The sequence below is a fragment of the Apodemus sylvaticus genome, chromosome 15 (genome assembly GCF_947179515.1).
Source record: "Apodemus sylvaticus chromosome 15, mApoSyl1.1, whole genome shotgun sequence".
Lineage (NCBI taxonomy): Eukaryota > Metazoa > Chordata > Mammalia > Rodentia > Muridae > Apodemus > Apodemus sylvaticus.
In genome coordinates this window covers 44,378,933-44,393,038 of record NC_067486.1, presented here as the reverse complement: position 1 = coordinate 44,393,038, position 14,106 = coordinate 44,378,933, and the positions used below count along the sequence as shown (strand labels likewise).

Below are 14,106 nucleotides of genomic sequence, written 5' to 3'. Positions count from 1 at the left end.
AATCCTAACACTGACTATGAACAAACACACACACACACACACACACACAGAGAGAGAGAGAGAGAGAGAGAGAGAGAGAGAGAGAGAGAGAGAGAGAGAGAGAGAGAGAGAGAGATGGAGGAGATGCAAGATGGATTCTAGGAATAACTATTACAGAATCACATTTATGGTAGGAAATTTCAATCATTTATCAACTTTTAGAAAATGTAATGGAACTTGCAGCACACCTTTATAACTAAGATATATGAAAATGAAAACAAGATGGATAAATGTTACCAAGTTGCACCAGGGATAATGTGACTTTCAGTAGGTTTTTATCGAAACGCCATTCACATAAATGACTCCTCACAATGGAGGAAGGCAAAATAACGTCTTTCACCCGTCAACTTACGTTATAAAGGAGCAAGTTCAAAGTGCTGACAAATGTCCCATTGTTCTCTCTCACAGAAATAGCAGCTGAGGACCTAAAACCAATTTCAAAGAGGGAACACACGAATGAGATTTTAAATTAAAAGTTTTATTTATACCCAGATGTTCAATTTTAGACAATAAACTCTTAAGTTAACTTGACATACTTTTAACTAGGTCTGCAATAGGTATAGTGTTTAAATCACCAATATGGCAAATTATCAAAAAGCAAGGGAAATCAAATGAAGATAGACTATCATTTATGATCCATTTTATTGATAAAATCATCTTTTTATTTAGCATTACATATGTAAGAGTTTTTTGCTGGAAAACTAACTTCCTAAGAACTTAAATTTTAGGCAAATAGAATTTCATCAATTTTACAAGTTCTATGAAGTCAGAGATTTGCTCACCTTTATTCATAGTAGAATAAACAGTATATTGTAAATAATAGAGTCTTAATAAAGCATTGATTTATAAATAAACAGATTCCTTAGATATTCCAGGTGAGAATAGAATGAAGAATGGTTCTTCCTACATCTTTGTCCTCGAAGCCTTTCCACCCTTAGGCTTCGCCTTTGACTGAGGCAGATACCATCAACGTGCTATGAAAAACTACTCTATTTTAAACCCTAAAACAAAAAATAGCTTCCATAAGCTCATGTACTGAGATTAAACAATAACTAGAACCTTATAATACAAAATGTCAAATAGAAAGAAAAACTTTTCATTCAGTTCTTCCATTTTGTCAAAAAATAGTTGTCAAATTTAGGTGATTATGTTGTGGACATAGTGCATCTTCATGTATGTATTTTTGGAAATGATAAATAAGGACATGGATATATTCCCTAGCTTCAGTCTTTGTCTAGAATTTCTTGGGCCTGTGTCATGCTGTCCTTCTTCCTTCTGCAAAAGTTATAGGAACTCAGAGTCTGGAGCTGTAGAATCCAATAGGGAAGACAAGTGACAGTTGGGTCAAGAAGGACCCAGAAGTACAGTGATCAGATGCACTATGCATTAGAGACACTACAACACTTTAGAACTACATAAGCACCCAAGGCTTTTGGGCATAGGAAATAAAAACAATGCTAAATAAGCAATCATAAATACATAGATGATTAATGACAGATAGATATTATATATGATATGATATATAATGATACATAGATGATAGATATAAATTGATAGGTTGGTTGATAAATAGAATATAGATGATAGATAGATGATAGATAGGTAAAAAAATACATAGATAGATAGATAGATAGATAGATAGATAGATAGAAAGAAAGATACATACATAGATGATACATAGATACACAGATAGAGGATAGATAGACAGATGATAGAGAGACAATATAAATTATTTGATAGAAGATACACAATAATAAATAGATATAGTAACTTAGAAGACAGAGAGATAAGTGACAGATGATGGTAGATAGATAGATAGATAGAGAGATAGATTGATAGATAGTAGATGGATAAATTATAGATAGATAGATGATAGATAGATAGATAGATAATTGATAGATAATAGATGGATAAATTATAGATGATAGATAGATAGATAGATAATTGATAGATACTAGATGGATAAATTATAGATGATAGATAGATAGATAGATAGATAGATAGATAGATAGATAGATGATAAATAGATGACAGAGATGATAGATGGTTGAGCCAATGCTGTGCTCCATTACATTGTTTTAGTCAGACTACCAGTCCATCAAAAATAAGACACAAGCAGAAAGACAATATGAGGTTAAAAAAAAAGAATAAACATGAACTCACGAAGCAAGCTGGGTATTATTAACCAGGTATTCCAATGGATAACTACAACTAAATTTGTAAAGGAGCCCAGGAAGATAGCTGATAACTGTTGGCGGGTCGGGAGTATCAATATATCCAGAAATATTTCCTATCTGTACTGAGGTTGCATTTCCAGAAGCACCAACACCAGGAATTGTGGACACCTATTAGAACAGCAGATCAAGTTCAATTATTAAATGTTGTCATAAGCAAATATAGACACTTTATTTTTTTATTGATATATTTTTTATTTACATTTCAAATGATTTCCCCTTTTCTGGGTCCCCACTCCCCGCAAGTCCCATTAGCCCTCTTCCGTCCCCCTGTTCTTCCATCCACCCCTTCCCACTTCCCTGTTCTGGAATTCCCCTATACTCTTGCACTGAGTCTTTCCAGAACCAGGGGCCACTCCTCCGTTCTTTTTGGACATCATTTAATTTGTGGATTATATCCTGGGTATTCAAAGTTTCTAGGCTAATATCCACTTATCAGTGAGTGCATACCATGATTGATCTTTTGAGACTGGGTTACCTCACTTAGTATGATGTTCTCCAGCTCCATCCATGCAAATAACATATTATGACAGCCTATTTCTCATTTTGTTTTACTTGTTATGGATTTGAAATTATACATATCTTATAAATGTATAAGTGACAATGTGTCTTTTACACTAAATGGAACTTTATGTATACTACAGACACTTGACTCCTATTTATTTCATAAGAAAGGAAAAAAATAGCCGGGTGGTGGTGGTGCACGCCTGTAATCCCAGCACTTGGGAGACAGAGGCAGGCAGATTTCTGAGTCTGAAAGCCAGCCTGGTCTACAGAGTGAGTTCCAGGACAGCCAGGGCTACACAGAGAAACCCTGTCTCGGAAAAAAAAAAAATTACATATATAGAAGTTGACAATTTTTAAAAGCCTCATTGATAAATTCCAATGATTTCAGTGACTTAAAAGATTTCTTTTGGCTCTGTTTGGCACAGTAGTTTTGTAGCTCTAGACTTTTTCATTGTTACAATTGTTGCCGTTGCTGTTTCTATGGGGGTCGTTCTTTCTATGGCTGTTACTGTCTCTGTGGCTGTTGCTATGACTGCTGCTCTTGCTGTTGCCGATGTTGTCATGTGCATGTGGTATGAAGACTCTGACACATATGTGGGGTTCAGGGGACAACACTGTGTAGCTGGATCTTTCCTTCAGCCCTTCTCTTGTTCTTTCGCTAGAATGCAGATCTCCAGTCTCCACCTGCTGAACCATTTCACGAGCCTATTTAGACTTCCACACTGGATATACTCCTTCCTCCCAAAGCTCTCCTTGCTCTGGCCTTTGAGCACATTCCTTCAGCCTTTTCTCTCCTTTTCGCCTCACCCAAATCCACAAGCTTTCTAAATGTAAAAAGCACACATGTGCAGGATAGTATTTTCCCTGCCTTCTCTTCTGTGTTATGGTCTATCAAGTGAGGCAACAGTGACTTCAGTCTATGAAAATGAGGCTTTGAAGGAGGAAGGGAGATTCTGCAGGTCCCTACCTGTGCTCTCACCATGAGGAAACAAAACATACAATAACTGACTAAGCACTTCCTCCCTTAGGCCTGCTTCATAACCTCTCTAAACACAACTCAGAGAGATGAATAAGCGTTTTTAATAAAAAGAGTAAACAATACACAGTCTGCAGGCTTAGAAATGGTCATGGGCACAATATTTTAACTGCCCTTTGGGATAAGATAAAGAAGGAGATTCAAATAAATCTCTTTCCTTTCTTCTAGCCTCCACCAAATCTTAGAAACCATGCCCAGAGAATAATCAGGCCTTCCATTTTCATCCCTAGAAATAATTTTTAAAGACTGAAAGCCAATTTTTTCTTTTTTTAATGCATTAAGCAATAGTGTATATTATCCCACTTTTGTTAAGATTTATTGATAAGATGATATGTGAGCAAGCTCAATAAAACATAGTACTAGGTAAGATGTAATATAATTGATGCTCCCGCAGATATTTTTAATTTCAATTAATTTTCTTTCCCTCGAGTGTCAATTTTTTTCTTTACTTCTGTTTTTGATAAGTGAATTTATAAAATGGTGAATGATGTTAATTATGAATTCTCAGTCAGAGTAAAAATGTTCAAACCACTGCTTTGGCTGTCAAAATAGCTGGAAAAGGGTACTTCCAGAATACTATGGGTAAAACTGGGTATAGTAAGCATTTTTTAAATGCAATGGGCAGTCCTACACCAAGAAGAACTTCACACATGAAACAGCCATTTTTACACAATATCGATGGCGACCAGTCAAGGGTAATCATGAAAAAAACAGTTCAGGTTTCCCATTCTATCTTCAATCTTTCTTACTGAATGAGGTCATGAGATCTAGATCACAGCAAAGGAACAAAAGCATTCTTATCATCTGATGCACCCACACAAGCATAAAGAATATGGCTCGCTGTTAGAGATGTCCATCAGTGTCAATCTAACAGAATGCTGCTTAGAGGACCGTAGCCGAGCACATGCATCTCCCCAGCCCAGCTCCTATCAACAGAACCATTATCAGAAGACAGAATTGTATATTTGGGAGTTCAACCTCCAAACAGGCAAAAGAAAATGATTTGTTTAGCTTTATTGGAATTTTTTTCCTGAAGATAGATTGGGCTCCTGATTATTTCATGAAACAGGAGCTTGCTTATTTATGACCTCAGGTATAGCACAGGATTTCGTAGTAATCTCACCACTAAATTGTTTCCACAACCCTCCAAGGTGCTGAGATTAATGATGAAAATGACCACCGCGGGAAAGGTGTTGTTATTGATGAAGCCCCTGCAGTGAGAATCCCCATGCCTTCCATTCAGTGCCAGATCTGTTTCAGAATATCCCGAGAAAAGGACCGTGCAAAAATTAATCTTCATCGTAATGGCCTGCACTCCACAGTAGACACTGATGTCTCTTTCCGCTGAAGCAAAAAAAAAAAACAACAACAACAAAAAAACCATAAAAGTACAAGTAAGTCATAAAAGCACAGTAGAGAGCAGGTGATTGACTTAAGTGTTCTCTCCTTTATTTACCATCTCCTTTGTGTAACTCATTTCTAGTCTTTATCCAATGTGCAAGTTATTAAGAGTAATAGTCATTGATTTAGTATGTAATAGGAAATTTTTGACACATTCTGTGTCACCTCTGTTTCCTTGAATCTGCTATTCAAATGATATGAATTTGATGCCAGTCGAGCACTGTTGAATGACAGGAGAATTGAGTGGGGGAAAATCGGGTTACTGAGAAAATTTAGAACTAGAGTTACTGAATTATTCAGATTTCCTGTCTAAAGTGAAGTGATACAAAAGATGTGTTTTCTCAAGAGAAAGGAAGAAGTTAAAACCTGCCCTCCACCAAATTATTCAACACATTTGGTGTCTCATCCTACTCAGGACATGGAAACAAAAGTCACCTTGAATAGCTTCATTTTATTTAGTGTATAGTAAATCATACTAAGAAAACGAAATATGGTGTGCTGATACTGTGGACAAAATGCATAGCTTGCTGTAAGAGAAAGGTGCCAGTGATACTGCATGCATTAGCTGGGCATAGAAAAGCTAAACATAATTTGCATGGTTCTCCGTGCTTCTGTGATTTATCAGAAAACATTCTAGGCATGACCACATGCATAAACACACACACACACATGCACATGTGCATGCGTGTGCACACACACATATTCAGGAAGAGAGAGAAGGTTTTCATATCTCTACCCATTTTCCTATGAATAATAAAGAGAGTGCATAGAAAAAGGAGAGTTCAGCAGACAAGTAATTCCTAGCAGCAGGTTTTACTTTTGCTGGGTGATCCCATCCTAGGAAACAATATAGCAAAGTTCCAACCTCTCATGCTCCAGACTTTATTAGAAAATGGGATTGCTACAAAGTTAATTAGTTGAGTGACGATGAGGTCACCGGGTAAAGTGCGCTCCAACCGAAGATGACAGATGCAGTTAGAGGATGGAGGAAGAACATGAGCTGATGGCAGAGTGTGGAATGATGAAGAGTGGAATGGTGTGTCTGGAACGGCGCACCCAGACTGTCTGAACATCATCACCGAGCTAAAGAGGAACATCAAAGATTGCTTTGCAGACTCTTAAAAGGAACCCACCCTGATGCTGAGTCTCTGACCTTCAGAACTGTGAGATAGCATGCATGGTTTTAATTCATCTTGTGAGACAATAAGTGTCCATTATTTTAAATCATTTTCTGGGTGGTACTTTGCTGTATACGTACTAGCAAATGAGCACCATACATTCACCATTTTTAACATGGATTGCCAATAAGAGGAAGAATCAAATCAGGCATCAAATTTACAAAATGTGGAAACAAACAAAGCTGATTGTACCACTTGGATAAATTACCTTGATTATTTAAAAAGAAACAAAAACTAAACCAAATAAAATAGTTTTGACATGTGATAAAGAATGTTCACCTAAGGATTATGTAAATCTCGTTCAAGATATTCATCAAAGAATTCGCTAAAGTAACTCAGACTTCTTAATGATATCAGTAGTAGATATATTTTGAAATGATTCTCTACACTTTTTACTAGTAAAATGAACTATATATTTTGAGAAAGTGAATAAGTCAAGATGGAAGTTTGCATATTTGATAATAATTTCAAACTCATTGCAATTATGTAGAATAACCAAAAATCTGTTTGTGGGCAAAAGAAAAATAGTAGGGCTAGATGTATGAGAAAATCCTAATAATCCATTCATGGATAGGAAAATAAAATTAATGAAGATTTGCCACCATAGAAAATAATAAATACACTTAAACTAGGGAATAGGGCTGAAGCTACATTAACCATTTAAATGCAACCATAATTTTTAAATGTTCCTCTTCCTTAGAATAAAATCATTAATTTTGAGTATTTATAAAGCATTTATTGAGTATCTATCTACGTTTGCCCCCCTTCATTTGGTGTACTATTAATTCAACTATACCAACTTCTTATTTATAGCCTAAAATGTTGATTCTTTCATTTAGGCCAAAGTTCATGTGTCAAATAGTTCTGCAAGATTCACTGCCGTCCTTCCCTTGCCTTGAGCATCTTACATTCTCCTCTTGTACCATGCCTGCTCCCCACATTCATTAAACAAAATGGTGTCCATTTGTTTAAAAGGATTATACTGATTGATAGATGCCAGAATATGTTTACCTCCTGGCATAGAAGGTTCCTGTCCCAGGAGCATAAAGAATGTTTGGGAAAATTATAATGCATGATCTAACAGAGAGGTATATAAATGTATCCCAGGTCAAAAATGTCAAGATTTCAAAGTGCATCCTTAAGACTGACACATGTCACTACATATGCTTTAATACTCAGCATGGTACTAGCTCGTCACATGCCCAAACTTTATCTCAGTAACTCACTCTTCAAATCTCAAATTTATTTCTTTTCTCAAAGATTTCCCAGATCCTAAATACAAAGTATGCCACTTTAGTTTTGCTGTCATACAGCATTAAAATTTTGCATGCATTTTGATGTTTGTCCAATAAACTGTATGTCCCAGAAGGTATTAAACCTACTATATTCACTAAGGCACTCCAGAGAGTAATTAATTGTATAAAGCATTGGAGCAATAGACTGCATTGAGCATTTTAAAAGCAGTAGTCCTGTTTATAACAATTTATTCTGGAAAACAAACACAATAACATGACTCACAGAAATATTGGACAGTGGGTGATGCGTGACAGAGAAAGCCAAAGTAACCCAGATGAGCTCACTAAGAAGAGCTTTCTGGAGAAGATGGCATTGAGCTTAGTTTTGAAGGAGTTAGCCAAGTAAAATAAAAGAATGAAGCATATGTAAATCCAGAAGGATTGTGGGAATAAAGAAATAAATTCTGAGTTCCAAAATGCAGACAGTTGCATTTTCATCATGAATTTAAAATACAAAGCAAAACAAATATCAGGAAATGAAGTCATATATAAAGCACAATTAAGATTGGGCAACCTTTACATCTGAAATGGTCCATCTCTTTACCACAACAAAATGCCTACCTAAAAGTTAAGTAGAATATTCAACTATTCATGAGTTCATTCTAAGTTTGATTTATACACAATGTATGGATATGATTACGTTACTTTATATATTGTAAACATACTAAAAAGACGTGCAGGCTGATGTGCATGTCCAAGGAGGCAGGTTTCCTGTCCTTGACTGAAGCCAGCCAGAGTCTTCAGCTTCAGCCCTCTGTTTGAAGGGATTAATTGCTGCTTAGCATTCACCTTAGCAGATGGAAACGGTTTCTGTGTCCAGATGTAAGCTTGTTTCCATTTTCTGCTTTACTGCCAAAGTCTTGTAACCCTGCAGTGGAGCTGAATTCGCTACAAGCTGATTCCACTTGAAGATATGGTAACAAATTAAAGGACTTTTGCAGAGGAAGAAAGAAGATCTGGTCAAATCCATTCTCTCACAGTTTTCTAGAGACTTTCACTGTCACTCAGAGAAACATATTTTCTTTCTTTTTTATATTTTTTTCTGGTTGTAGATACTAAAGACATCCATTTCAGCTCAACTTTACCATTTGGGAAGCTTTGAGACAGAGGAATAAAAGATACTTCAAGTTGCCAAGAGACAGTTGCTATCAAAGGAAAGATATTTTTCCAGCTAGTGAATAACACTTGCTTTCAATAGCTAAACCTCTTAGAAGCTTTGGCTGCCAGTGACTGGCCTGGATGACATTTATTTGCACAATACTGGAGTATTAATCCAATGATTGTAAGTTAATGACAAGAGCAAAGCAGTGATTTTTTTTTCCCTAGGAGGTGACTGCTAATGTTTTCTGTTTAAAGATGCCAAGCGCATTTGAGCCGCAGACCTGCTCAGTCTATGTGTAGTTACAGTGTCAATAGGCCACTGCTTTTCACTGAGATCTCAGACAAGCTAAACTTCTCATTAAAACATTGAAATAAGTTAATAAAACATACTGGTTAAAAAAACAACGTTGCACATACTTTTCACCTATCATTGTGACCATGCCTTAGCGTGGAGCAGATTTGTTGACATCCTGCAAAGTATCAATGTACCACAACTCTGCCAGCCATCTAACTCCTCGTGGATATGTATATGTATATATATATCCTGGTTGGGTTCATAGACTATTCTTACCATATGAATAAATTTAAAGGCATGATGGAGCTCAGTCTATATATGTGAATAAAGATATTATACAACCTCTTTCCCACGAGTGCAATACCATTCCCTGAAAATGTGATTGCATTTTTGTCTCTAGGCCCGACTTACCAGGCACATGTTTGCAGGACATCATTTATATATTGAATAAGTAGAGCTGCCTTTGTTCTTTCTCTCAACAGTCCCATAGTCATTTTGTGTTAATCCAGCAACATCCAGTTGAAGCCACAAATTCTTAGCCTGTTAAAGCCTGACTCCTTCTCAGTTGATTTTAAGCAGTTTAGCTTGGAGATTAAACCACCTTTTAGTGCCATTCAGAAACCCTAATGTTGTCAAACTATATTATTCAATTATAAGAGCAGGGATCAGTGGAATTAATCACATTATCTATACACTTGTATCTTCTGATACTAAGATAACAATATCTTGAAATCTGGCTGCAAGGTTGTACTGATCACTGCAGAGCAGTGGTTCAAATAAGCATAGGAAGAGAAGTTCTAGAAGTCAGTCTTTATGATGTTTTCAAGTGGTAGGATACCTTAGGGTTGATCTTAAAAATCAGCGCCATCACTTTTGTTCTAGACCAGAGGCTATTAGGCTTTATTGTGTCCAAAGTGAATGCTACTTTGTGTCAATGAAAGATTCAAAAGTACATCTGTCTTGTACTTATTAGGCATTAATCTTCATGTCAGGGTGATGGTGCTCCAAGACATGAAGAAGCTTTGTGGATTGTGGTTGAATAAAGAAGAAAATGGAAGGAAAAGGTCACTTACAACATGGCCTTGTGACATGGAAGCTCTCTTTGAACGTCACCTACTACTGGTCTTGGTCAAGTCAATGTGTTTGGAACGAGACTGTCAGTAAAAAGTGGCATAATCTTAACTGTCTGAGTTCTAGAAGAAATTGATTAGGTGATGTCGTTAAGAACAATGGATGTCATCACAATCAGGCTTTTTTGGGGAGATGGGGGATGGCTTGATTGCTAAGTGAATTTATTCTGTGAAGTAAAGGTTTAAGGAAAAGGAAAAGAAGATAGAACTAGTTCTTGGGAGGCTGGGGTCTGTATGGGACACTCAAGACAAAACAGACAACAAGTAGTCAAAAAGAAGAGTATAATATTATCAGATGGGAAAGAATAAAACTGGAGTATAAACTTGTCTCTCTATTAACAGCTAGCTATACCATTACTGAGGAGAACATTCAGATCAAAAAGAGAAATAATCTAATACCAGACAAAGTGGCTTCAATGATGTCCTTTGGTGTGACTGCCTAGTTTCTCTGGTTCTTATGTGCCCTCTTCCATAATGCTTTAAGAATGAGGCTATAGAAGGGGACTTATGGGACTTTCGGGGAGTGGGGGGCTAGAAAAGGGGAAATCATTTGAAATGTAAATAAATTATATCGAATAAAAAAATTAAAAAAAAGAATGAGGCTATAAAATCACTTTTATATTATCTGTGAGCAGAGATTTTCTTTTCCATTGATTATAAACTTACCAAAGATTCTAGTTTTTTCCCAATGTGCCTAGAAATACTAACAAGTGCTTACTTATATATTTGCTGTAATTCTTTCACAAATAACACTCATGGTTTCTAACTATTTAATACAGGTTCTAAGTTTCACAGACAAAGAAAATATACAGCAACAGACAGATCCACCTTGACTGTCTATCACATCTGGGTTTGCCAGCTGCCTAAGAATGGATCTGTATTCAGAGTTTCCAGTGAACATCACTTACCTGATTGGTAGCTATTATCTGACTTCATATTGAACATTGTAAACAGTATGAAAATAATGGGGCTTTGATATTTGTGTCTATATTGTTATTTATTTTTTAAGTTAGTCTTGATAACTTACCTTCCTTCTAATAATTTTCAAACCATTTTCTATTCCCATTGACTTATTTGCTGCAGGCTGTCATCACTAATAGCAGCAAGTGTCAGACAGCCAGTCATGGAATGCAATGGCACGCACACAATGCCTTCCATCCATGAAGCCAGGAAGATCATCACGAGCTCTCTAAGTGTCACCTCTTACACTTTATGGAGAAAGGTGAATTATCAAGGAAATGCATTAAAATACAGGTACTGCGTCATGTGGGTGTAAGTGAGTCCTGCAATTCTCATATCTCTCTCAGGCTCCCAATGATGCTCATGCGGAATCTCTTAGTCAATTCAGTTGCTAAGATACAGCTAATTATTTTGATTAGGCAGAAGCTCTTAGGACAATTTCATCTGAGAAAACTAAGCATGCCCACCAAAAATGTATTGGTAGGATGCACAAGTGTCTAAGAGGGAAGGTTCAAATATAAAAGCAATAAGAGGAAGTGTGTGCGTGCGTGTGTGTGTGTGTGTGTGTGTGTGTGCATAATCTTTTCTTAGTCTGATGAAATATCACATTTTGAATCTTAATGAAATTAAACAGCAGTAACAACCCACATGACAGAACTTAAAAAAGGACCAGTCTCCCTTTCTCATTTTTATAACCCGTTCCACAAAGCACAGCAGAACATCCCACTTCAATACACTATTGTACCTAGTGGAGTGCTGTTTCCAAAAGTGATGCTTTTAGCAAAGACAGTGCATTGTGGTTAAGGGATTGAAAAGAAATATCTACCCCTGCCCACGGGGACTCTGGAAGGGTAGGAGAAGTGCAATAGAGTGGATGGTCAACTTAGAGCAGATGGAGGCACTGTGTACCTCAGAAGCCAGGATCACGTGAACACAATCACGCGTATATTCACAGGCTGATGTGCATATGCTAAAAAGAAGTATCGCTGCAAGGTTAACAGCATAAATGAAAGCCAGTTGACTGGAGAAGAAGGAATGTTTTCAGCACAATGAAGAGCTCATTAAAGTCTTAAAGAAAATTTTACCTGGAAACTACTGACCTCCTAGACCGCAATAAATATTATAATACTAACTTTTGCCATTATCACAGGCTTTAAGAATAATTTATATAATGTTTCCAATTCTTCTATTCTAAAATAAAAGTGCTAGGTGTTCATACTGCCCTAGCTTACAAAGCCTGTCTCCTTGCCACTACCTAGAGAGCAGATGTGTGTGTGTTTCTTTAACTCGTTTTTAAAGTTATATTTCCTTTCACAAAGTTTTTATACAAGAATGAGGCATCGGTACTAAAACAGCAAGAAGTCCTTAAGGGGTATTGATATTTCATCTACGCAAAATACCAGCAGCTGATGAAGAATTTAAAGTGGATTAGGGATTCAAGTTTCCTCTCTATATTGAACAGGTTTCTTACCACCTTATTTTTTCATGGCAACATCTGTTTCTCGTTAGCAAATACAAGCTGCTGTTTCCTGGGCTTTCAGATATTCATGTGGCGTCTGAGGCAAACTTGAAGACTTATAATCACATTGGCCGCTATACTCTGTAACCAGAGGAGTCTGATAAATGTTTTAAGGAAGAAAAAAAAGGGAGAGGGTAATACAAGTTTTACTTTTACTGTGGAAATGCAGTTTTCATGTGGTAAATAATCTTGCTATTAAATAGGGGTGAACCTTGAATTATTCAGTTGCTGCTCTTGCTGACTAATTGCGAACTCCTCCAGGATGCTGTATCACTGTCGATTAATAAGACTGTGACTGGTATCCAATGCTTGGCTCAGTTCTTCAGCCTCATCTGTTTAATAATTATAGTCACGGGTACAAAGCAGGAAGCAGGCATCATCTTGACAAACAGGAGACCAAAGTCCTGCCCCAAGTAGGAAGACAGGAAATTTGGCTTTCTTTATCTTCACAGAGGACCGGACAGAGTCCCAGAAAATGTGATTCTGCTCCCTGATCCTCAAAAATGGAACAAGGCAACAATTAAGCAAAGGCAAACACACAATGAACTCACTAATTCTACCCCCGAATGAGTGATTCTCCATTTATTTCCTGCAGGACACTCAGGATAGACATTGTCAGAAAAATACTCCATTATCAAGAAAATCTAGAAAAGGCTAAACAAATATGTAGCTTTTTTTATTCTTTAATGAAGCAACATTTTATGTGTGATTCTTCATCCTAGCATCATCTTTTAAGCTTGCTATCTGAAGGTCATTGGAGCTGGGGGGCTTCAACATTTGATTGAAAGGGTACTAGCTTTTATATCACTGCTGTTAATCTGATGTGACAGGAATTCCCGGTTGTCAACTTGACCACATCTAGAATGAACTACAATTCAAAAATAGAGAGCACACCTGTGATATAGATCTTGAGGCTGGAGGACACAGGCTTCTGACCAGGAACTTGGCATGGACATCTTGAGGCACAGTGCAATGAAAAACTTAGGCCCAGACAAGGTAGTATGTGCCTTTAATACTAGGAGACTTAGGCAACCAGATCTCTTGGACAAAGCAAGTTCCAGATCCAGGCGTGGTGGTATGCAAGTTAATCTGTGCCACACCTTCTACTGGAGGCCTACATAAGGACATTGGTAAAAAGGACATCATTCTTCTTCACCTGCTTGCACTTACTTGCCACACATCTGTTGGATCCTACTTCTTCAGGATTCCAGCTTATGCAGAAGACCAGGTGAAATAACTAGCCTCATGGGACTGAGCAGAACTAAATTTTGGACTTCCCATTTACAGCTGTACATTGTTAGGGTAGTTGGACCACAGATTATAAATCATTACAGCAAATTACCTTAATATACAGACACATTCCATAAGTTCTGTGACTCTAGAGGACCCTAAGTAATACACCTGACAAATA

The 14,106-nt window shown here is 36.9% G+C and overlaps 1 protein-coding gene across 1 annotated transcript in view; it reads right to left on the bottom strand.

Moving 5' to 3' along the window:
* Zpld1 (zona pellucida like domain containing 1) overlaps positions 1–14,106 on the bottom strand; it is a 38,289-nt gene that overhangs the window by 19,323 nt on the left and 4,860 nt on the right. Inside the window, exons 2-4 of the mRNA XM_052159019.1 lie at positions 4,940–5,160; positions 2,203–2,384; positions 392–464 (exon numbers count right to left, since the gene is read on the bottom strand). Of these exons, the coding sequence (XP_052014979.1) occupies positions 392–464; positions 2,203–2,384; positions 4,940–5,160 (476 nt within the window). The remainder of the gene's footprint in view (positions 1–391; positions 465–2,202; positions 2,385–4,939; positions 5,161–14,106) is intronic.